Source organism: Narcine bancroftii, chromosome 2 (assembly GCF_036971445.1).
Source record: "Narcine bancroftii isolate sNarBan1 chromosome 2, sNarBan1.hap1, whole genome shotgun sequence".
Taxonomy (NCBI): domain Eukaryota; kingdom Metazoa; phylum Chordata; class Chondrichthyes; order Torpediniformes; family Narcinidae; genus Narcine; species Narcine bancroftii.
In genome coordinates this window covers 157,402,788-157,426,960 of record NC_091470.1, presented here as the reverse complement: position 1 = coordinate 157,426,960, position 24,173 = coordinate 157,402,788, and the positions used below count along the sequence as shown (strand labels likewise).

The 24,173-nt window shown below is 41.8% G+C and overlaps 2 protein-coding genes and 1 long non-coding RNA gene across 12 annotated transcripts in view; 1 reads left to right on the top strand and 2 right to left on the bottom strand.

Annotated features, from left to right (window-relative positions):
- The window catches only part of tmco4 (transmembrane and coiled-coil domains 4), a 93,165-nt gene extending 92,547 nt beyond the window's left edge, over positions 1-618 (bottom strand). For 6 of the 8 annotated variants that reach the window (XM_069918798.1, XM_069918800.1, XM_069918802.1 and 3 more), the window contains exon 1: positions 485-618. The gene's annotated coding sequence lies outside the window, so the exon portion shown is untranslated. Of the gene's footprint in view, positions 1-138; positions 462-484 lie in introns of those variants that run through there. The other 2 variants (XM_069918804.1, XM_069918803.1) reach the window with 1 other exon arrangement.
- LOC138754491 (uncharacterized) lies at positions 407-24,024 on the top strand. Of its 2 annotated transcripts, none has more exons than XR_011351793.1 (3): positions 407-648; positions 17,093-17,226; positions 20,265-24,024. It is a non-coding gene; the product is annotated as an uncharacterized lncRNA (long non-coding RNA). The 2 variants fall into 2 exon arrangements; XR_011351792.1 differs by lacking the exon at positions 407-648 and adding an exon at positions 14,013-14,757.
- On the bottom strand, positions 13,875-17,220 carry LOC138754490 (E3 ubiquitin-protein ligase RNF186-like). 2 transcript variants are annotated; one of them, XM_069918825.1, is made up of 2 exons: positions 17,081-17,220; positions 13,875-15,453 (listed from the first exon to the last, which is right to left on the bottom strand). In XM_069918825.1, the coding sequence occupies exon 2, from the start codon at positions 14,669-14,671 to the stop codon at positions 14,033-14,035; it is 639 nt and encodes a 212-aa protein (XP_069774926.1). In that variant the 5' UTR covers positions 14,672-15,453; positions 17,081-17,220; the 3' UTR covers positions 13,875-14,032. The 2 variants fall into 2 exon arrangements, with proteins under 2 accessions (XP_069774926.1, XP_069774927.1); XM_069918826.1 differs by having other exon boundaries at positions 17,087-17,220.
- Positions 24,025-24,173: the final 149 nt, after the last annotated feature.

Below are 24,173 nucleotides of genomic sequence, written 5' to 3'. Positions count from 1 at the left end.
TTCTTTCCACCTTAAGCAATCCCTTACTAATCACAGAGCACCTATGGCATAAGGATTACTGTGTGAGTGGGAAGAAAAAGTTTGAAAACCACAGTTCTAAGAGATCCCTAGTCAGAGGAACCCAGATCTGGCCCTGACCTGTCACGAAGTGCGTTTCTTCCACGTGGTGTTTTCTTCTCAGTGGAAAAGAAGTGCTTTCTCAATTACCACTTCGTCCAAATAGAAGGCAAGAAACTAAAAGGCCTCTGAGGGAATGCAGCGAAGGGACTGCTCCAGGCATTATCGTGACGGGCTGAATGGCCTCTCTCTCTCTCTGCGCCAGTTATACCGGAGACTGGAAGTTTGTCGCCAGTTTTGCTCCCACCCAGGGTGAAACCGCTCCCGCTTGGCGGAAGTCGAGAGGAGCTTTCCCCCGGCTTGGGCCGGAGCCCCGGTGCTCGGTCACGGTCACGGCCGGGCGGGCTAACAGCCCAGCCCCACGTACCTGCTGCAGGCGTCCGCCGCGTCGCTCGCGAGAGGCGGTCGGGAGTGTGCGCGCGCCGCCGGGTCGAGCGCGAAGCTGTGTGCCGGGAAGGACGTGCATTTGTGCAGCGCCTTTTCCCTCCCGCCGCCTGATGTCCCTCGCAAGACACTTTACGGAAATGCAAGGTTCATTTTAAATAGTTACGATGTTAAGATCCCGCATTTGACTGTAACGTTTGCTGCTGATGTTGGGCTTTCCTGACCCTAACCCTAATGTGAAGAAACTCCTTCTCTGTCGTTTGCTCTATTTAGAATTTGATCGCCAGGTAATTCAGAAACAGAATTTATTATCATGAACATGTCACAAAATGTGTTGTTTTGTGGCAGCGTCACAGTGCAAACATTTCGATGAACCACATTTCAAAAGTCGTGCAAGAAAAAGACAAAATGAGACAGTGTCTGTAGTTCATTGTTCATTCAGGAAGCTGAGGGAAGAGGGAAAGAAGTTGTCCTTGTGTCGCTAAGAGCTAGTTTTCTGGCTCCTCTACCTTTTCCAGGATGGTAGCAGAGTAAAGAGAGCATAGGTGGCGGGGTTCCTTGAGGGTAGAGTCTGCTTTCTAAGGACACTGCCTCTTAGATATAACTTATTTTTGTGATTTCCTGTCATATTTTAAGTCTGCTAGTATATCACCCACAAAGCCAGTTGTTTTTTGGTCCGTCCAAGCATTGCAGGTGCTATGAAAATGTTGTCTTGGCCTGGGCATGATAGGCTATAAAAGCAGCTCATGAACATAGATACTGTGCATTACATTGATAGAGATTGAACACAGGTTGATGCACATATTCTTTGGGCAATAGCATAATGAATGTACTGAACAATAGCATTTATTATCTTCTTATTATCATTTAAATGTCTCATCAGTGTTGCAACAGCTGCGATACATTCTGTTACATTTGTAGCGAGAATCCACTTAAGGCTCAAAGACGCAGCATGACTGCACTTGTTAAGAAAGCCTATGAGCTCTACTTTGGTTGTAAAATCAGTGACCAAGACAAAGCCTGAGCTTCTCACATTTGATGTGCCACATGTGCAGTCAACCTGAGAGCTTTGCTCAGCATCGTTTTTGCGATTAAAGGTGTTAAATTTAATTAAAATTAATATAATGTTTTCGCCAACTTGTGCAAATCTGAAATTATCTTTTGTGCTCAGCTTGAAGTTGTCCATCATAATTCCCAATTTTTTTTTCAGGAAACAAACATTTTGAAAATATTTGTTGTCCAGTGTGGAATTGAATATCTGCAAAGAATTATTTATTATTTACATTTACAAAATAATGGTTCAGCTTTGGATTTCACCAAAAAAAAATCTCGACATCATTTTAGCTCCCGTCAAGACATTCTCAATTAAAGCTGTAACATGTCAAACTTGGTTTCTGATCTGAAACATCAACTTTGCTTCATTTTCCATAGATGCTACCTGACCAGCTGTTTTTCCAGTATTTTCTTTTTATAGTTTTTCAATGCTTGTGGGTTTCTTTTATTTTCATCTGCAGAACTGACGTTATAATACTGCTTCAGCCGCTGTTATTTAGAAATTGAGATTTGTTTGTTGGAATCACTTTATTACAATACGTGAGAAAGTCACAGTCACCTCCACCCCCTGGGAATAGATGCACAATCTATTGAACTTGGACTTCTCCCAGACTTCAGCAGAACACCTGCCACGTTGATGCGATAAATAATTTTTTTTACCATAAAAGAGATAACAGAAGAATGTTTGGGAGAAGGAGAGCGAGGTTATAGTTTAATGCTTCGGTAATTGATGGAGGGAACCAACAGCATACTTTTATAGAACAGGTGGGACAATGAATAAGAAGAATGATTAAGGCTATCTGGAAAAAAAAAATTTTTTTCACTTATTATTCTGATAACAATAAGATAAATTAACAAATAGATTATCTGAGACATTCTAATAGGAAAGAGGGCAAGTCCTGGCAGGCCTTAGCACCAATACATTTCAGAAGACTGAATTCGGATTCATTAAACTTGTGCATGTGTTCTCTACCAAACACAAAAAATTATTTTCAGTGTCATTAACAATCAACACATTAACTTCCTGGAGACAAGTAACCCTAATTGGATTTAACCATGTTGAGGTCAGGTCAGCCCATTTCCCAAAATGCGATCAGATGTTACAAAATGCTCTTTCTGCCAAAAATGCTTTCCTAAATCTCATATTATTAGCTGAACCAGAAACCTGAGTGAATAGTTTAGATGAAGATTAAACCATCAAGATCTAATTCAGTTTAAATAAATTATTAATTCATAAACTTTAATAAAATTGATGCCTAATTTAATTAAGCAGCAGTTAACAGTGATTAGCGCAACATTGTTGCGGCAGCAGTGACTGGGTTTGAATCCTGCGCCGTTTGGGAAGGGTTTCTTTGGTCTCCCCTTGACCTTGTGGGTTTTCTCAAGGTGCCTAGTTTCCTCCCACCCTTCAAACACGTACTAGGTTAGTAGGTTAACTTTTGTATTTGGGCGGAATAGGCCTGTTGCTGTGCTGTATCTCCAAATTTAATTTAATTTTAAAAATTGTAGTGTACTGCCAGTAACCACCAAGACTAGGCTGAGGGAACGATAGGCTTTAATGTACAGAAGAACCTTGCTGGCCCGGATCCAGGTATAGGAATGGAGGGAAGGGAGAGGTGGCTCGACCTTTATGGCCCAAGACCACGGGGGGGGGGGGGGGGGGGGGGGAGGAGTATGAGTCATCAGTGGGCGGGCCAGCTCCATATATACAGCAGTCAACAATAACTATATACAATGGAGGAAACATATCACCACAAAAATTAAAGATTGTAATGTCTTAATAAACTGAGCTACAACATAGTCTTGAAACAAGGTATTAATTTATTCGTAATCCAGTTTTCTTAATCTATTTAGAGGGTTTTCATTCCAAGATTGATTGCTCTAATCGGTCTCATTGTTAACTTTAATGCAAACCATCCAAAGTAAGAGGTAACCTACTGCAAAAGGTCTGAGGCCTTTGTCAGGAAATCCTGATTTATCAGGATATTTGCTGGATTGAAGAAAATGTTTCATGAAGGAAGGTTAACAGAGCTTGGATTTTTTTGCTTTTGGAGCAGAGAAGGATGACTTCATAGAGGTATACAAAATTATGAGAGGGTCAGAGAGGATGAACAGTCAGCACCTTTTTCCTGAGACAAGAGAGACATCTGTTTCAGATCAGTGGAGGAGAGAGGTCAGAGTGTGGGGTGTTCCCGGAATGCATTGTCGGGGATGGTGGTGGGGGCTGGTACAATAGGGACTTCCAAAAGGCACATGGATGTAAGAAAAATGGAGGGTTTTGGGTGTGAGGTACGAAAGATTTAGATTGTTGAGGGATAGGTTTACATAGGTTGGCTGAAGGGCTATAATGTTCTCCGTTTTAAGTGGGTTGGAGTATGGCAGCAAGAAAAAATACAATTGTTGGGCTCATGAAGCAACCTTGCCTGCTACCAGTCTGCACTGAGATTGAGTCTGTGGTGGACACTTTGGATAAGATTGTGCCTTGCAAACAGTCAAGCGTCTGGCGTTGGATAGAGGTGGATATTTGAGGAATTGCCTGTGGATATTCCACCGTGCTAGAGCTGAGCATTAGACTGAAACGAAGCGCAGTAAATCATTAATCCACCACTCGGCAACTTAGAGATCAGCTAAACAAACCTCTTGGCAAGACTGTTGCTCCTTCAATATAAACTTAGTTGTACTGCAAAATGCACTATGCATTTACTGCCATTTCCTTACAGTGTGCAATGGTTCCATGGTAGTTAATAATTGCTGCCTTATTCAGAGCACTGGTTAAGAGCATTCCCACTGAGAGAAACACATAATTTTCACCTCATCAGTATGGGAAAGGTCTTCTATCGATTTGATGGAAAATAAATTGAACTGATTAAAAGCAGACTTTGTATTTGTAGGTGATGAAGGGTTTAAAATCCAGTGAGTTGCATACTTTAATGTGGTGTGTGAAAAAGGAAAGCATACAGAGTGAGTGGGAAGTGGAGTTCTTGCAACTCACACAGTGTGACTTAACAACTGATAATTCTCCTCATATAATTCTTTCTGCCCCAAGATCACAGTTTGATCCAGCAATCAGAGGGTGGAAGTGGGCAGTGATGCCTTGTGCCCTGTTCTGTTAACAAGAGCATGGTCCAGAGGCAGAGTGTACCCTATAACGAAGGATAGAATCCAGAGGCAGGAGGATGAGTGAGTTAAGTGGAGTTGAACAATAGGAGAAACAAAACCCAGCCCAGGCACATGAGGGGCAGAGTTCAGCAGTAGGAAATTCACCATTCCCATAGCTCCATGCATTGCCAAACTGAGGTTACCCACAGATTGGAGGAACAGCACCATGTATTCCATCTAGGCATTCCTAAACCAGATGGCATTAACAGCAACTTCTCCAACCCTCTGTTAATCCCCTCCCTTGTTAACCCCCTCTCCTTCTGTCTCTTTTCCTCCAACTCCCCACTCACTTCTATCAGAAAGGTACGCTCTCCCCATCGCTTCTCCCACCTCCTCCTCCTCCTATCCCTCCCTACTTTGTTTCTGCCCCCTTACCCCTTCCCCACCTTTTTATTCAAGCATCTGTCTGATATTTTTCCAGGCCTGGGAAGTTAGTTATCCTCTACTTCCTATGGATGTTGAGTTTCTACAATCAAAGCAATAAATATTATTATCGTTTCTCACATTGTACTTGACCCCAGCACCTGAAGACTTTCTGGTTTAACTCCAGCAGGAGGAGAGCCAGGCAATCTTCTACCAACCACACAGGAGCCTCCATAGAAATTATGGAACTACAGTTGATTGACAATTGGAGGGATCCAGGCAGTGTCTGTATAAGGGTGGACAATTCGTATACATTCATAACAACATTAATTAAAATACCTTGCAGATTACAAAATTTAACATCAGCAACCAGAATACAAATTGCAGTAAAATCATAGCACTGTATTTAATGTGAGGTTATAGTGAATCATGTTTACTTGGACTGCACTTTTATGTTATTAATAAGCCATGACCCCTGTGTCTTCACTTTATCTGCACTGGTTCCATGTTCTGCTTCCTGCCCCATAACACAAGCTATTTCCAGCATTAGGCTTCTACCCAGTGACTGCAGGGACATGCTGCTTTCGACCCAACATTGATCTTCAGAGCCTCTCAGCAGTTTACTCTGCAGCCAATCGCTCTCCCATTATTTGCAATATTACAACAAGAGAGTTAGATAAGACTCTAGTGGGCAAAGAAGTTAAGGGTTATGGGGATAAGGCTGGAAAGGCGTACTGATAGTAGTGATCAGCCATGATCTGTAAAATGGCGGTGCTGGCTCGACGGGCCGAAGGGCCTACTCTAGCTCCTATTGTCTATTATCTATAAGACCTATAAATCCAAACCAAGCCTTTAGTGATAATTGTATATCTGCTCTTATTCAATCTAAAGAATGGATTGAAAACAAAATACCATCCAACCAGCCTCTGTTAAAAAGTATTTGTTCAAATGTAAGTAATTACTTTTTTTAAAGTGAATTTGGGTTGAATCTTTGAGCAATTCTTTTAGTTAGTAAATTAATTTTCTCGGCTTCTCTTGGAGGAGATTCCTGTATCAGTTATAGCAGGAAATGCCATTTTAGATGTGTGAGCTGAGATGGTGTGAGTAGTCGATCTGGATTTGAGGACATCACTGTTCAGTGAGAGTACTGCCTTTTCTATTTTGTGTACAATTGACACAAAGGTGGTGAAAAGTGTGCATTCCACTGAAGGAGGAACAATTACAACCCTGTGGCTTATTTAGTGATTGGTAAAGAGCGCCATCAAGTGACGATATATGAAATATATCACTCAACCCAAGTCATTCCTCTTCTGATTCCACCATTATGTTGAGATTGTATAAGGTGTTGGTGCGGCCTAATTTAGAGTTCTGTGTGCGGTTCTGGTCGCCTAATTATAGGAAGGATATAAACAGAGTGGAGAGAGTGCAGAGAAGATTTACCAGAATGTTACCTGGGTTTAAGCATCTAGAGTACACGGAGAGATTGGGCAGATTAGGTCTTTATTCTTTGGAGCGTAGAAGGTTGAGAGGGGATTTGATAGAGGTATTTAAGATTATGAAAGGGATAGACAGAGTGGATGTGGATAGACTATTTCCGTTAAGAGTAGGAGAGATTGAAACAAGAGGACATGAGTTAAGAGTTAAGGGGCAGAGGTTTAGAGGTAACATGAGGGGGAACTTCTTTATTCAGAGAGTGGTAGCGGTGTGGAATGAGCTTCCGGGAGAAATAGTGGCGGCAGAGTCAATTTTATTATTTAAGAAAAAGCTGGACAGGTATATGAATGAGAAGAAGGTGGAGGGTTATGGTCATTGTGCAGGTAGGTGGGACTAGAGAGGAGTGTTTGGTTCGGTGCGGACTAGAAGGGCCTAATGGCCTGTTTCCATGCTGTAATTGTTATAACAATTATGTTATTATTCCTTTTGGTAATAAAGTCCTTGTGTTCTCAAACTCCAATCCACTCATAGAACAGTAATTGAGTAATTTTTCCCAAATCTTACAAATGACTTTCAATCAGGCCAAAATGGGGGTTTTAAAATTGCCAGATTTTAAAAAAATATTACTGGGTGTCCCAGACGAGGTTTATCGCCTCACTTTTTGAGAAAGGGGACCGCCCCTCCTGGGCACAAATTGGACTACATGCAGAAGGTGGAAAGATAGCAGGAGAGTTCATATATAAATGGGAGACTAAATTAATCTCAAAGACAATTCAGACACAGAAATATGGCATAGAATAAATCAATGTATTCGATTGAAGGTGGGGATATCTCCCAAAATGCCCATGATCCACAAGAACTTAATACCCATGACTCTGAACAATAAGATCCTGGACACCTGGTGCCGGAAAGGGATCAGGTGTATCGAGGAATGTTACAAGTGAGGGCAGCTCATGTCATTCAAGCAATTGAGGAATAAATATTTGTTTAATAGAATGTTCTTCTATCGTTTTTGAGGGACAAATTGGGACCATCTATGACCCTGCTCACGTGTAGTGACATGGAGATTCTAATTTGAAGGAGAAATAAGTTAAGTCACACTGTGTGAGTTGCAAGAACTCCACTTCCCACTCACTCTGTATGCATAATTTTCTTTCGATGTTGCATTTCATATTCCAAAGTAAGAGCCCAAAGCCAGGCTTACACAGGTCAAGGGGAAGGTGAGAGTTGGACTTGGTGCTGGTCAGACCTGTATCTGGACAGCATGTTATCTGTTATTAATGCCAAGTACAGGTTTGTACAACACAATTTCCTGCATCAACTATACCTCATCCCACAAAAATTACATAAACCTAAACCAGAAATCTCAGAAATGTTTTTTTAGGTGTGGAGATTGGAAACTTAATGCATTCAACCTGGCTGTGTACAAAGATGAGATGAGATCCTTCTTGGAGGACCTGGCGGACATTCTGAAAAAAAAATTACAAAGGTGAATTTTCCATAAGATCTGGAATTGTACCTTTTGGGGGACATTATGGACATGCATTTTAAACTGTCCATGTACCACATCCAGTTTGTGTAAGTCACCTTGTCAGTAGCCAGGAAATGTATAGCATGGAAGTCCGACTCCCAACTAAATATTACACGACGGGATATGGAAATGCAGAGTTCCATTCCCCTGGAGAAAATGACGTATGATTTAAGGAGGAAATATGACACATTTGTTAGAGTGTGGCATCCTTATCTGAAGCATATTAGTTTGCAGATATGACTATTCGCTTTTGGAACAAGGGTACTGAAACAATCTTTCCCAGCAAGGAAACGATTAGGATCAATGATATATGACATTGTGTGAGTGACATGCTCGGTCAGTCATTTTTTAAATTTTTAATTCCTTACCTTTAGTTATTCGGTTACCTTGGATATATTTTTTTTCTCTCTCCTAGGCTTTTCCCTAGGTTTCTGTGGGGCTCATTGACCTCACTGGTATTTGGGTTTTTTGTATCTGTATAAAATGGATACAGGAACAAGTGAGCAAAAGCTCAGCCACAGAGGTGATTTCATTGGTGCCTTAAAGGAGGAGATAGACATAAAGAAGGTTAGAAAAGGAAATCCAGAGCTTACTATAAAGGCAACTCAAGGCACAAATGTTTGAGTGTGTAAAATCAGAGGTGAGAATTGGAAGAGCTGGAGATTATATGGGAAACTGGGGGTTATGACATATCTGAAGGAAATTATGAGAAACTGAAACCAGGAGAGTTGCTGAAACAGGAGCCAATGTATTTCTGTGAGCGCAGAGGCACTGGTGGAAGTTGTGACGTGAAAAGCAGAATTTTGGATGTTGGAAAGCTGGATCGATGAGCTTGAGATAATTAACTCCAGGGTTAAAAAATGAAGGAGTGATGAGCTGAGCCAGGCAAAGGAAATTTGGCAAAATATTGAAATGATCTTTGAGTGTGATTCTACATTTTTGTAAAGTGTTTTTATTGCCACGAATCTAAAACTGATAATAAATATAGAAACACTTTTCTGCTTTGTGAGGATGTGTAGTCTGAGATCTTTACTGTGGTGCAAACAATTCATCTTTCATGTGCTCATTACTGTAAACACAGTTAACATCCTCAGACTTTTGAAGCAAATGGGGAAAGAGAAAAGCTACAGGCACGAGGGTGTAGACCACATGCCACTGATGTCACCTCCAAGAATTTATGGGTGAATGGAACCATTCATTCAGCACAGTAACTCATTAATCAATGTGCTGACTATATTGTTCCAGAGCTAGCTCACTATCACAATGCCCTGTATTAGAACACTCAGAACTTGAAATCGGACTTCTTGGATCTCCTTCCTCATGGTGAGGCCTCCATTCCTCCCATTATTGACAGGCATTTAAAAATCCAATCTTCATGTCATCATTAATTATTTTCAGTCTCCAAGTTTCTCAAGCTGACCTGGAATCCAGTTCCTAAAATTGGACATTAAATGCTTATGCAACTTGTAGTGCTTATGTTTAGAACTATTCTGTTCACCTTCATGTTGTTTCCTGATCCTTTCATCACTGACTCACGTGGGGAAGCAAGTGGAACTGCTCCCTCATGGGTTCAGAGATTGAGGTTCAATACTGACCTTGAATGCTGTCTACATGGAGTTTGCACATTCCCCCTGTGACTATGGTACTCCGGCTTCCTTCCACATCCCAAAGCCATGTAGTTTGGGAGATTAATTGGTCTCAACCTGGGGGTGGCATTAATGAGAAAACGGTGAGAATGAGAAGTGGGATTGGTGTGAATCAGTAGTTTCCAAACTTTTCTTTCCACTCTATGATAGTAAGGGATTACTTAAGGTGGTATGTGATGCCGCTTTAGTTGCCCATTCAGAGCCAGCTCTTCAGCGCTTGACGTCCTGCTTTGCGGAAACTGCCAAAATGTTTGGCCTGGAAGTCAGCCTGAAGAAAACTGAGGTCCTCCATCAGCCAGCTCCCCACCATGACTACCAGCCCCCCCACATCTCCATCGGGCACACAAAACTCAAAACGGTCAACCAGTTTACCTATCTCGGCTGCACCATTTCATCAGATGCAAGGATCGACAATGAGATAGACAACAGACTCGCCAAGGCAAATAGCGCCTTTGGAAGACTACACAAAAGAGTCTGGAAAAACAACCAACTGAAAAACCTCACAAAGATAAGCGTATACAGAGCCGTTGTCATACCCACACTCCTGTTCGGCTCCGAATCATGGGTCCTCTACCGGCACCACCTACGGCTCCTAGAACGCTTCCACCAGCGTTGTCTCCGCTCCATCCTCAACATCCATTGGAGCGCTCACACCCCTAACGTCGAGGTACTCGAGATGGCAGAGGTCGACAGCATCGAGTCCACGCTGCTGAAGATCCAGCTGCGCTGGATGGGTCACGTCTCCAGAATGGAGGACCATCGCCTTCCCAAGATCGTATTATATGGCGAGCTCTCCACTGGCCACCGTGACAGAGGTGCACCAAAGAAAAGGTACAAGGACTGCCTAAAGAAATCTCTTGGTGCCTGCCACATTGACCACCGCCAGTGGGCTGATAACGCCTCAAACCGTGCATCTTGGCGCCTCACAGTTTGGCAGGCAGCAGCCTCCTTTGAAGAAGACCGCAGAGCCCACCTCACTGACAAAAGGCAAAGGAGGAAAAACCCAACACCCAACCCCAACCAACCAATTTTCCCTTGCAACCGCTGCAATCGTGTCTGCCTGTCCCGCATCGGACTGGTCAGCCACAAACGAGCCTGCAGCTGACGTGGACTTTTTACCCCCTCCATAAATCTTCGTCCGCGAAGCCAAGCCAAAGATGTGAATGCAAAGAAAAAGTTTGAAAACCACTGATCTAAATGGATGGTTGGTGGTAAGCACAGATTCAGTGGCTGAAGGGTCTGCCTCTGCTGTATCTCTCCATGTCTCTACCCCTCAGCTCTATTGGAAAGACTTTACATTTCAAAATGACTATGTGCTCAAGGAGTTTTCTGCCTCCAGATTCTGAAGTATTCTGGAACATATTGTAAACTCTTAATAAGCTTTCAAAACTTTGTGTGACATTAACAAAAATTACATAACAACAGAACATTGCTGGAAATACTCAGCAGGAGAGGATGCATCTTACGGAGCAGGAAACAGAGTTACCACTTAAAGTTTCAAAGGTTCCTTTTATTGTCATGTAATCATACAAAAAATGTAATATACATGATATACTTGAACCTTTGCCTGACGTAAAAGCAAACCAAGAGTCACCAAGTCATCTTTCAGCAAGGCCAACTCACCCTAAAATAGAAACATATTGTAAGCTGGGTAAATTATAGATTATTTCCATGGAAAAAGATGGTGTAAGAGGTGAGGGAACAGTGTGGTAAGGAAATAAAAAACTGGCCTTTACACTGTTTACTGAGGATAGTCTGGTCATCCAACACTGGGTGTTGGTCAAGCTGCCAGACAATTAAATAGGTTGAGAGAAGTGATGTGGCAGAATTGCATGAAAACTGAAGGTTCCTTTTATAAGACTATACGATCGAGAAGAAGTGGGGCATTCGGTCCATCAAGTTCATTCAGCCATTCCATTCTCCCACTCAGCTCCACTCCCCTACCTTCTGTCCATAGCGCTTGATACCCTGACTATTCAGTTATCTATCAATCTCTGCCTTAAATACACCCAACAACCTGACCTCCACATCCTCCTGTGTTGCCAAATTCAGAGATTCGCCACTCCCTAGCTAAAGGAATTCCTCTGCATGTTTTAAATGGTTGCCCTTCAATTCTGAAGTTGCACCCTCTTGTCCTAGATTCCCCTACCATGGGAAACAATGCCACATGTGCTACTCCATCCAGGCCTTTAAACATTCAAAATGCTTCCATGAGTTCCCACCACATTCTTCTGAACTCAAAGGAGTGCTGTCCAAGAGCTGTCAAACATTCTTCATATGCTAATTCTTTCATTCTTGGAATCATTCTTGTGGATCTTCTATGAACCCTCTCCAATGTTAGCACATCATTTCATAAATAAGGAGCCAAAACTGTATCCTGTACTCCATGAGGTCTCACCAGTCAATATCATATCAAATGCCAACATTGCATTTGCTTTATTCGCCACTTACTCAACCTGGAGGTTGACTTCACAGTATTCTGCCCGAGGTCTCCCAAATCCATTTGCACCTCGAATTCTGAATTTTCTCCCCATCCAAATAATACTTTGCCCTTTTATTCCTTCTACCAAAGTGCAATGTCTGTACACTTTCTAACATTGTATTCTATTTGGCACTTATTTGCCCATTCTCTTCATCCATCTATCTCTCTGCAGCCTCTCCATTTCCTCCTAACTACTTGCCTCTCCACATCTGCAAACTGTGCCACAAAACCATTTATTCTGCAATCCAAATCATTAACATAATTTTTGTCTGCTATAAGGCAAACAAAGAGTCACCATAACATCGCCCAGCTATCCTAACAATAGGAGAAAGATTCACCTCCAACACTTTCACAGCCACTTGGGCCACGCAACCTCCGGAGCCATGCAGACTCCAGTTCAAGCCTTCAGCATCCCCAAACTCCAGACGTAAACCTCCGAAACGATCAGGAAGCCTTCAGTCCCCGAGTTCCTTCGGGAGACCTTCTTGCCCTCAGCACCCAGGTAATGTTTCTGGATGACGTTGGTGAGGGAATCGCATCAAGTGAGAACCAGCAGGAAAAGATCTTTGGGGAAGCAAGAGGTTACAGAATGGCAGGAAGAAGAGAAACAGGGAAAGGAGTTCACAGCAGCAAAAATATCATACAAGATTGAGAGGGAAAATCTAGAGAAACAGACCATTTGGAAAGGAAACAAAGAGTTCGTTGATAGGAGTCAATGAAGGCTGGGAGGAGGGTTTTGTGCAACAGTACTGCCGGCTACATGGACTGCCTTACTTGGACAGGCAACATTTCACTGTGGAGCCCTAGGGTCTCCCAGCACAGTATGCCAGATTGTTGGATCATTTCTAAAGATAATGCTCAATGCCCAAAAAAACTGCTTACAATAACCATCTGAGGTTTTCCTATTTCCCAAAACAATATGTATGTATTTATTTGTATACATGAATACTTGTCCCGTGTATGTGTTGTTGGTCTGTATGTGGGCCTGCATGTTTCGTCGGGTTGGACCTGTGTCATCAGATGACAATAAACTTGACTTGGAAATGAGAATTAAAGTAACAGTTGCTGACCTCATTCTCTGATATCCCAACACAATATTCGTCATTTAAAAGGCCTTGAACAAAGTTCATCTGATAAAGGAAAATGGGTGCGGCGACTGATTTGCATTTCACTTCGGACTCTTTCTCCATCAGGCAATTGATAGGCTTCTTCTCAACCACAATGGGCGGTTCATTATCAAAATTAATAATCTGACCAAACTAATAACTTGCGGTTCAAATATCAGTTTCACCTTTACCTCACTGAAATATGGACAGTTCCTTGAAGGAGAAACAAATGCAGGATTGTGAGAAGAGGGGGGGGGAGTGGAGGGGGGGACACATACAGCTTCGAAGGTTGGCCCACGCCCACGGGCAGAAGGGTTGTCCTCTGACCCCCTACTGTCATTTGAATCCATGGTCCCATCGGGGACCTGGGTTCTAATCTTGCGCTGTCTGTAAGGAGTATGTACATTCTCCCCGTGGGGCTCCGGTTTCTTCCCATCGTTCAAAATGTACGGGGTGGGGGGGCAGATGGCCTGTTACCGTGCTGTGTGTCTAAATTTTTTATAAAGTTAAATTTAAAAAGGTTACAAAAGTAAAACAGGAAAGTCTGCAGACGCCGTGGTTGAAATAAAAAAAAACACAAAGCTGGAGAAACTCAGCCGGTCAAAAAGTGTCCTTTAATGGCAAAAAATAAAGATACATAATGAGCCCTTCATCGGGTAAAAATAGCACCTAAAATTTCATTACTGTTACAATAAAAATGCAGAACCTGCTTTTGGTTCCAGTGGGGACAAGAAGTGGCCACATTTGATCAGCGACATTAGAATAAAGAAAGGGGGTTCCAGCATCTCCTTGTCTCGCCGCCGGTCCTGGACTCCTGGCAGGTGAAGTACAGAAGAACCAGTCCCGTCAATGAACACAGAACAGTCAGTATAACGAGGATCCAGATCAGAGTTGGGTTATTGAAGAAATACTGAAGTCCATACAAGAGGACCAGGAAAAAGATCATGGTCATCAGAAAGCGGCGGATGGCTGACACAGTGACCCGATTCCTGAAAGGTCCACCCTCATCATCCGCCGAGCGGTTGGTTTCATTAACATGCGTGAACAGGGTGAGGGTACTGGGTTGGGTCTGCACCAGCAAGTCCGGCGACAGCACAATCTCCGGCACGGAATCGGGGAAGGTCGACATCCTCCTGGGCAGGACTTCCATCAGGCTCGGGTGGTCCGGCAGGTTGCTGATCAGCGCGTCTATCACCACCGTGTTGCGCCGGCACAGCGGGCAGACCACCCCCCAAGAGCCGTCCTGCTGAGACACCATGATCTTCAGGCAGATCGCGCAGAAGCAATGCTGGCAGCTCAGGAGTTTGGGCTTTCGGATGAAAAGTTCATACTTGTTAAAGCAAATCGGGCAGTCAAGCTCGGACCCCGAGGTACTTACACCATCTTTTTTCTCCATGCTGGGACGATGGAGAAACACCCTGAAGACTAGCTTGTTCGGGACTGATCCCGTCTGCAGCCCATCGCTATTTATAAATCTTTGGGGTAGGTTGTTCCTGATCAAAAGTTTTATTGCATTGCATTAATGTGTAACTTGTATAATAGGCTAAAAGTTCGACCTGATAAGATCCAATCGACTAGGGTTAGCTATGGTGCTGCAGATTGCACTCCGGAGTTATTGACAGTTGTGTCAATGGCACACGGATTTGATGAAAGGTTGAGACTTCTCTGGAAAGGAGGCAATACCAGTTTTCATCCAGTTAGGATCTGGCCTTGCTGCCTGATAGCGTGACGGACTCGGCCAGAAATCTGACCGAGCTGGGAGGGGTTCAAAAGACAAACTGCACTAAATTTCTTCTATGGTTTTCCTGAGGTGAAACATTCAGGAAACTGAATTTGACACATTTTCTCTGGAACTAAGAGAAGTGCATTCATATCTTCAGATCTCAAGCTTCTAATTTTAGACTTGTGCACACCTGCAATTTTATTTATTCACTGGTGCTCAGTTCTCTGACATTGCTCTACCTTGACATTCCCACCTCTTTACTGCTCGTCTATACTAATGCTTTATGATGCAGGAATGTGTTGCATTTACGTTGAGTTACCTGCCAAAGTGACAACCATCATCATTCAGGTGCCTCGCCATTTGGCTTGGGCGAATGTCTCTCCATCGTCACAATGTCTGGCCCTCCAAATTGTAGTTGTTGCTTCTTTGGAGTAGACTCCACCTTTGAGCTGAGACTGTAGTCAATATTGAGTTCATGATTAAAGGGGGGGGGGGGGGGGAGAGAGGAGAAAATACATAAGTTGTTTCCCCATTGCCTTCTTCAGTTGCAGTGTCCATACTGGACTGGTAACACTAGCCATTGATCAGCAGATTATCTGCCCAGCATTTTTAGTTTTACAACCATAAATTCCAATTTGTAGAATCTGCTTGTTAAAAAAAAACATCCACCATGGTTTCATGTGACCCTTATTGGGAGGCTAATCTTGCCCAAGGGTATGGTGACCTGTAGGCTATCAGAAGGAATGTCTTACACTTTTTGCCGAGCACTGACATAAAAGTCATGATAGAAAGTTTGTTCTTGCATTGGTCGTGTTTCCTTGAGAGCCAATAGAGTGACAGGCACAAAAGAGTGTTGCTGTAATATGGGGATCTAGTACATCAACAGGAGCGATATCCAGTCTCTCCCATTCTGTCATTCCCATTGACATTTCTACACAATTTCATTTCCTCACATCTTTAGATCATACAAATCATAGATTTAAGTTATTGCAGATAGATGTTCCAAACTGTGGAACTGTTTTACAACTTCACTTTGTAAATGCCTAGCTGTAGTCCATAGGTTAAGGCTCCTGTTTTAGCTGCCCTTAAGAGGCCAAAGGATTTTCTTTCAACTATTTACCTTCAAAACCCTCTAATTCCCAGTTTCTGTAATTTAACTCTCCAAGTCCAGTTTCCACATGTTATCCTTAGCCCTTTACTTCTCCAAGGAGGACCAAGATCATCAATATAGTGAAAAATCCAGAAACTATTAAATTCACAATACAAAATTTGTGCTTTTGTTTGGGAGGGGTAGTGTTGCAGGCAGCACTATAAAGTGAACATTTATCTTTCAGGTGATTGAAGCCATCTTGAACTGTTGCAGTACATTTGGTGAAATTATCCCACAATGTTGTGTGCAGAGTTGAAAACAGTGGCTGTACTGCACCCCAACACAATGGTACGAGTTTCCCTCCCGATTAGAGGGATGCAGTATAGAAACAAGCCCACGGGCCCAGCTTGTCCATGCCAAACAACATACCCTCCTGCTTTAATCCCACATGCTGGCATTACACTGTTACCCCACCAATCCATATAATTATCCAAGTATTTAAAGAAAGCTTGCATAGCCATCTCCACCATTGTTTCCATCATCTGTTCCATATGCCCACCACCCTCAGCGTGAAAAACTGTCTCCTCACATCCCTTCTAAACCCCATCCCCTCATCATAGTTATGCCATCTCATCTTAGATTCTCCTATTCTAGGAGACAGAATGTACTTTTACCCCCTCATTTTAGAGCGCTCATCAAGATCCTCTCTCAACCTCCTATGCTCGAAGGAAAACAGGCCTATTTTTTCCTGATACGCAATAAGGCGAACTTTCCTAATTCAGGCAACAACTTTGTAAACATCTGTACCCTTTCCAACTTTATAATATCCCACCTATAACTGAGCAACCCAAACTGCACACAATATTCCAAGTATGACCTCACCTACAGTTTGTACAAGTTCAACATTTCCCAATCCACATATTAAATGACAGCCAATTTCCCCAAATACCCTCTTCACCACTCTGTCCACCTTTATAACTATAGTTGTATACCTGTACCCTTAGGTTGCTCAGCTCCAGTTTGAAGATCGTGGGTTTACATTTCGCTCCAGAGACTGGAACACTAACTTAGCAACTAAATGAGAATCCCACACTGTGACAACAGTAATGGCGACTTTTTGCCTTACATCAAGCAGAAGGTAATTTTGTGTAATATTACATGATCATGACATGACAAAGGAATTTTAAATATTTTGATGAGTAGCACTGTCTACCATCTCACCAGTAGAAAACCTGGCTATTTACTTTAGGACTGGAGGTTATTTTCTTTACCTGTTAATGGTAAAGGTCTGATAAGAGCTCATTTTAACTCAATTTTTCAATCCTAAATTGTTGCTTAACATGTGTGTTAGGCCTTGTTGTGCAGATACTGCACAGCTGCTGCTTTTTCTACTTTGCTCCACTTCAAAAGGTAGTGTTGAATAAATAGTTCCAGGACTTGCTGAGAGTGAACAATCTTCTAGTTCTTTGAAGCTGTGCATTCTCCCTTGCTAGGAACAGCCCCCCTCCCCCAAAAAAAAAGAGAAAGTACCTTGTCAGGAGCCAGAACAGTTCTGCAACTATCTATTTCATATCTTGTCATAATTGCAGAGTCTTTGAGGCTGACACAGACTCCCTGCAAAAGCCTTCTCTTCAGAGAATTTGCCTCTCTTCTGGCTTTATAAACCAAATAAAACTATGCCAAAAAAAATCCCAGAATGGCTTAATTCAAGCACAAATGGCAGTCACACCATGGTTGTAACTCCTACACAAATGCAGAGAGCCCTTCACATGATTAAAAAAAATTTAGACATCCAGCATACTAACAGGCCATTTCAGCCCACGAGTCCTTGCCACTCAATTTACACCCCATTAACCTACACCCGCAATTAGTTTTGAAAAGTGGGAGTAAACTGGAGTCCCCTTACAGTCAGCATGGGATTTGAACCCCGGTTCTGATCGCTAGCGCTGTCAAGGCATTGTGCTAACTGCTATGCCATTGTGCTGCTTGTTGGTGAATGCTAGATTGAAATTTGTCCTCTTATATCAGGTACAAGATCCTTTATCTGGAACCCTTGGGGGACAGTGTGTTCAGAATTTCAGATTTTTCCAGATTTCGGAAAGCCCAACCGAATTGTGCTGCAGTATCCACCCCCACCCCCTTCCAGTCACCCGGTTCCCCGGCAGTCTCCCCCAACCATGGTCCCTTGGCCGCCAGGCTGTCTCCCCCTTCCCCCCAACTGCTGATCCCCATTTGCCGGATTTTGGAGCTTTCTGGATTTTAGATGTCCGGATAAAGGATCGTGTACCTGTAGTTGTTTATCATTTCATAAAGAATAACCGCAGCCTCTTGTGCTTCCCAACAGCTATGGTCCTTGGCTCCGCTAACCCGAATTTGAACCCTTTGCCGTGGACATCCAAACTCTGCCTCTTTCAACCATTCTGAATGCACTCACTGATCTAGAAAAAATTCCAGGCCAACTAAATTTTAAATAATTTCTCAACCAAGTGTCTAAACTTCCTTAGCCTCTTCAACCATTGCTACCCCCTCCCAACCTGGACTTTCATGACACAACCACAAGAATTCTGCATTGTTCCAATTTCTCCTCTTCTAATCTCATTCCTTCCGTCCACCATGTAGCAGACTTCATTTCTGCTGTACAAATCCAAAGCTTCATTCCCAAATCTTCTCCAAATAGTTTGAATCCAAACACAAAATTGACCTTTGTGAGAGCAGCTCAAATATCATTCTAAACCTGATAATACCAATGATCTCACTCTAGAGGATAAAAGCCATTAACCTGATGCAGATTGTTCTTGTTGGGTTGCCAATCAAGTCTGGTCCAGTCTCTTTGAACATCACTTTTATTCATTCAGGCTATACATAATAATTAAAAAAAAACACTGATCCAGAAAAAAAACAGTACACCCTGTACTATATTTATAATTCAAATGTGATCCCACTTCCATTAATAATGTAAAATGTGAAATTCCATCTTCTGGTTGCTTCCAGGCAAGTCATAATCAAGGAGTTGAAGAAAACTGGTTGACTAGATTGTTTTAACCCAGCCATCTGTATTTGCTTCAAGGACTACTAATTTATCTTGCATTTTTCAGCCTTAGGGCAATAACCTTCAAATGATATTTGACATCTGATGTCCAATTAAAATATTTTTTTTTCTTTTTAAAAATGCATCCACTAGTTGGGGTCACCACTGTAGCGAGCTCGTTACAGCTACAGCAAGGTTATTGCCCTAAGGCCGTAGCTTGAATCCGCAGGAGAAGAAAGACACACATACACACCGACATTGAGTTTATTCAGTGGCAGCTCTTCCTTTTATAGTCAGCTCAGCTGCATCACCACTGGGGTGTGGCTTGAGCGGGCCGGCTGAGTTCTATCCCAACGCAATCAATAATGTTGCGTCTCTTTTTATTGAATGTGCCCAGAAGTATTGAACTGCACATTTCACAAAGATTTCTACGACTGATTCCACCTGCATTGAATTCGCCCATCGTTATTGAATGAAGATCTACCGGGACCAATGCCTGAAGAGGGCACACAAAATCAGTAAACTGGTGCAGACTCGAAAGGCCAACATGGCCTGTTTCCGCTCCGTAAATGGTTATATGGCAGTCTTCTGCCTCCTGATTATACAATGATGAATCCTATAGTTAGATACATTTGTACACAGGCACATTTCATGTGGATTAGGTTTAACTGAGAAAGTAGCTAGGTCTAATCATTCAGACAGAGTAATGGTCACCCAATGGTCTCCTGCCAATAACTGTAGTTTCATTCAGATAGTTCTGCCTCTTTAAAAGTTGAATATTTAAGGAGACTTGTGAAATCTTGAATAACATCTCCTCATTACTGATCACATTACAAATTCCCCTCAAAAATCCAACCCATCCTCCCTCTGCTTGAAGAATCAGAATTTGTCCTGAACGTGCCACGAAATTCATTTTGTGGCAGAATCACAGCGCAAACATTTTGAAAACCACATTTCTTTGTTATGAAAGATTTAAAAAATTTAATTCTCAGAGCTATCCATGTTTAGAACTTTCCACCATCATTATACAGAAGCAAAATGGTAAGCTTATTTATTTTTAAAAAGTTTAAGGTCTTAGGTTACTCTGAAGTACAGCACTGGTCAGTTTTCAAGTAGCATTGAAGAAAATATCTGATAATTTTTTTCAGATCAGACAACAAAAACCAAGAAGAGCACAACTGAGTAAAAGGATAAATATTTTTTCTAAAAAAAAATTTAATACAGCCTCCCCCTCACCCCCGACTTAGGACCATCCATACATACAAACAAAAAAATACAGCTGTGTGCATACGAGAGTGACAGTCTTCCACTTACCATTCAGTAAGTTCCCCAAAGAACCCGGCAAGCAAGAGGAAAAACCCATCCCCTGCTGATGGATCTGGCAAGCAGCCAGGGAAGATGCTATATTTGGATTTGAAAATGAAGGTAATCAACTAATATGAAGGAAGAAAAAAGTTAATGTTATTGCACGAGGTCTATTTGATGGTGGGCACAATTTTAAAAGACACAGGAAAAATAAGAAGGGTTCGGCAAGTATGAAGTCTATGATAGTAATGACAATGGTAACAATCCAAACAAATTTAAGCAGGTTCTTCAAATTGTGACTCCACCCCCCACAGATGAAAATTGTGACAACCCACAGCCAAGTTCAAGTACACCTAAGGGATCGAGTTCAGATGAAGAAAAATTTAATTAAATGTCTGATTTATGACTTTTACGTTCCATGCTAACACACTTCTGACCTGCGTCCATTTAGAGATAAGAGTAGTCAGTCAGAATGGAACCCAGAAGCATGTCCAGGAATAGCTGTATCCCATTTCTGTGTATTAATTCTCTAAATTGCAAGAAACTAGTGGGTACTTTTGTTCCAAAAAAAAAAAAAATCAAAGCAAAACTCCAGCAGCTGGAAATCTGAAAAATGCTTGTAACACTCAAACAGAATAGGCAGAATCTGTTGAAAAATTTAAAAAGTGTTAACAGTTCAGGTCCAAGATCCTTTGTCAGATCCATCTCAAACCTGAAAAGTTACATCCATTGTTTCAGATCCAAGGCTGTTCTGACCAGGATCCCAGACCAGAAATATTAACCTAGTTTCTCGGATGCTGCCTGATCTGTGGAAGATTGAGAATGTTCCTTAAATTTAGAAAATTGGGGCACAGCAAATGCAAACAAAGGTCTGGCCAATTAAAGTCATCATAAGAAACATTAGTCATGCTTTTCCAGCTACTCATTAGGATTTTAGCCTGCAGTCCCCACCAATAGAACCATTGCAGACAGTTTAATGGATTAAAACAAAAACCCCCTCAAGTAATGCAGAACGGAGGAGTCATGTGATGGAGAAGTGGCCAGTCGGGAAAATCAGCCCTCTCCAGGAAAATAGGAAAAAAGTTAGGAAAAAGCAAAGCATAACAAAAATCAAATAGAAGAAATAGAAGATAAAGATACAGAGAAGAGAAAGAAGATGGCTTCCAAGAAGGAGAAAGTAAGAACAACTGGAAGGAAAAAAATCACCAGAGAACAAAGGCGGCCTTGCCTGCACGAAGGAACAGGACGCACCAGCTGGTGCACTACAAAAATGGCTCTCTGAGCCAAACAAAAGAGCGCAATCAAAGGAGAAAGAGGACACTGGCAGGAGGGGTCTCTGCAGAGGAGCAGGCTGCCACAGACCGAGCAGCTGAGGGACACCCGACACTAGGGCTCTCAGCTGGAGGACAAGGAAGACAGCAGAAGAGGAAGTGATGAAACAGACGTGGAAGATAGACAGAGGGAAGACAGACAAGAAGACCAATGTCAGGAAGCACAACAGACAAGTAGCCCAGGAGGGGAGGACCAGCAACAAGAGGCCCAGCAAGAAGAGGCCTGACAAAGAGATAAAAGGAGCTCATCAGGAAAAACAGAAGAGACACAGATACAAAGAAGACAAACACAGATACAGACAGAGGAAGAAGACCAAGATCTTCAGAGAAATAGAAGGTAAAACTGATGGACAAAGAGAAATAAAAGGTAAAACTGATGAACAGAATGTAGATAAAGTATTTTTTGAAGAACAAATGAGATCACTAAAAGAATGGTTAACATTAGAATTTAATGCAATTAAAAGGAAAATGAAAAGAACAGAAGATAAAATGCAAAGGTTAGAGCTGGTAATGACAGAAATAGGGAAAAGAGTAGAGAATGTGGAAGAGCAGGAAACGGCTGTAGAAATGGAAGTAAATGACGAGAAAAATTGGAAGATAGTGACAAAAAAATTAAAGAGAGACAAGAGTTGTTATCTCAGAAAATTGATATGTTGGAAAATTATAGCAGGCAAAACAAAATAAATAGTGGGCCTGAAGGCGGGTGAAGAAGGCAGAGACATGAAGGAATTTATAAAAGGATGGATCCTGAAGGTTCTGGGAATGACAGAAATGCAGGAAGAAATGGAAATAGAAAGGGCACAGAGCATCAGCTCCGAAACCACAGACACATCAAAAACCAAGATCCATCTTAGTAAAACTTTTGAGATACACGACAACAGAAAATATACTGGAATGAGCAAAGAATAAAATTAGAGAAGATAACAAACCATTGGAAATCAAGGGTCAAAAAATATTTTTTTACCCAGACACAAGTTTTGAACTCTTAAAGAAGTGGAAGGAGTTTAATACAGCAAAATTGACTTTATGGAAAAAAGGTTACAAATTCATATTGAAGACATCCAGCCATGCTTAAAATATTTATACCCAGGGAGCACAACAGACTGTTCTCGGATCCAGAAAGTGCAAGAATTTGCAGAACATTTGCAGGACAGAAGAGATGAAGAAATGTAACAAGAATGAAGAACGGCAATAAAGTACATATAAAGATGTAAAAACAATGTATATGTAAAGGACTAAAGAGGGAAAGAGAAGGGAAGGAAGGAAGGAAGTGTGTTAAAAATTGTTTTCTGGAGAGGGCTGGGTAGAGAGGGAATAATCATCACTGCAAAATCAGTTGATGATGCAAAAAAGATCACAATCCAAATGAAAAGGGGATTGTGGTTGCCCGGCAAGGGATATGGGGCAACTCAGAGAGGGGGGGATCTTTTGGGGTTAAGGTATTAGTGGATGTGGGAACTGCGGGGGTACTTTGTCTTAAATGTAATAAGAGAAAACTAAGATGAAAATGGGGAAAAGGGGGATGGAGGTGGTGAAGAGGTGGAAAAGAAATACAAGCAAGACACAAGATGGCCATGTTGAACTATATGACTATAAACATTAATGGAATACATAACCAAATTAAAAGGAAGAGGCTACTAAATTTATTGAAGGGAAAAATAGATTATAGCATTTGTGCAGGAAACTCATTTAACTGAAGCAGAACATAAACTAAAGACAGACTGGGTAGGACACGTAATGATAGCATCTTATAATTCAAAAGCTAGACATATAGACATACTAGTTAACTAGTACCAATCAAAATAGAGGAGGAAATAATAGATCCAGCAGGGAGGTATGTAATGATAAAGTGTCAGATATACTCAGAATTTTGGAATTTGCTCAATATACATGCACCCAACGAGGAGGATCAAAAGTTTATGCAGGATATTTTTTTTGAAGATTGCAGACACACAAGGAAATATATTGATAGGAGGGGATTTTAACCTTAATTTGGACCCAATGTTGGATAAAACTGGACAAAAGACAAGTAGAAAGAATAAAGTAGCCAAACTTATGGTTAAATCAATGCAGGAAATGAAAATGAATAAATACATTACATTGGAAAAAAAAAGTATAATTTAAAAAATAAAGTCACAATGTTTGAACAAATTTGGGAACCATACATGGAACATAACAGAGAGCTTGCCTACGACCTCCATCCCCTAAAATGACAATGAAAATGATAAGACAAAATGAATAGATTCAGTGTGTAATAAATGGATGACACATTTTTCTTGTTCATTTTCCTGTGTGTGAAAATATTGTTTTATGGTTTTATTGTATATGCTGAATATTTATGGGTTTTGGAGGGGGGTGGTTAGAGGGGAGGGAGGGAAAGGGGGAAAAAAGGGAAGAAAAGACCACTGTATAAATTTAATG

What these genes read in the sequence shown, in the direction of transcription:
- LOC138754490 (XM_069918825.1), bottom strand. Translation starts at nt 14,671, where the DNA reads ATGGAGAAAAAAGATGGTGTAAGTACCTCGGGGTCCGAGCTTGACTGC.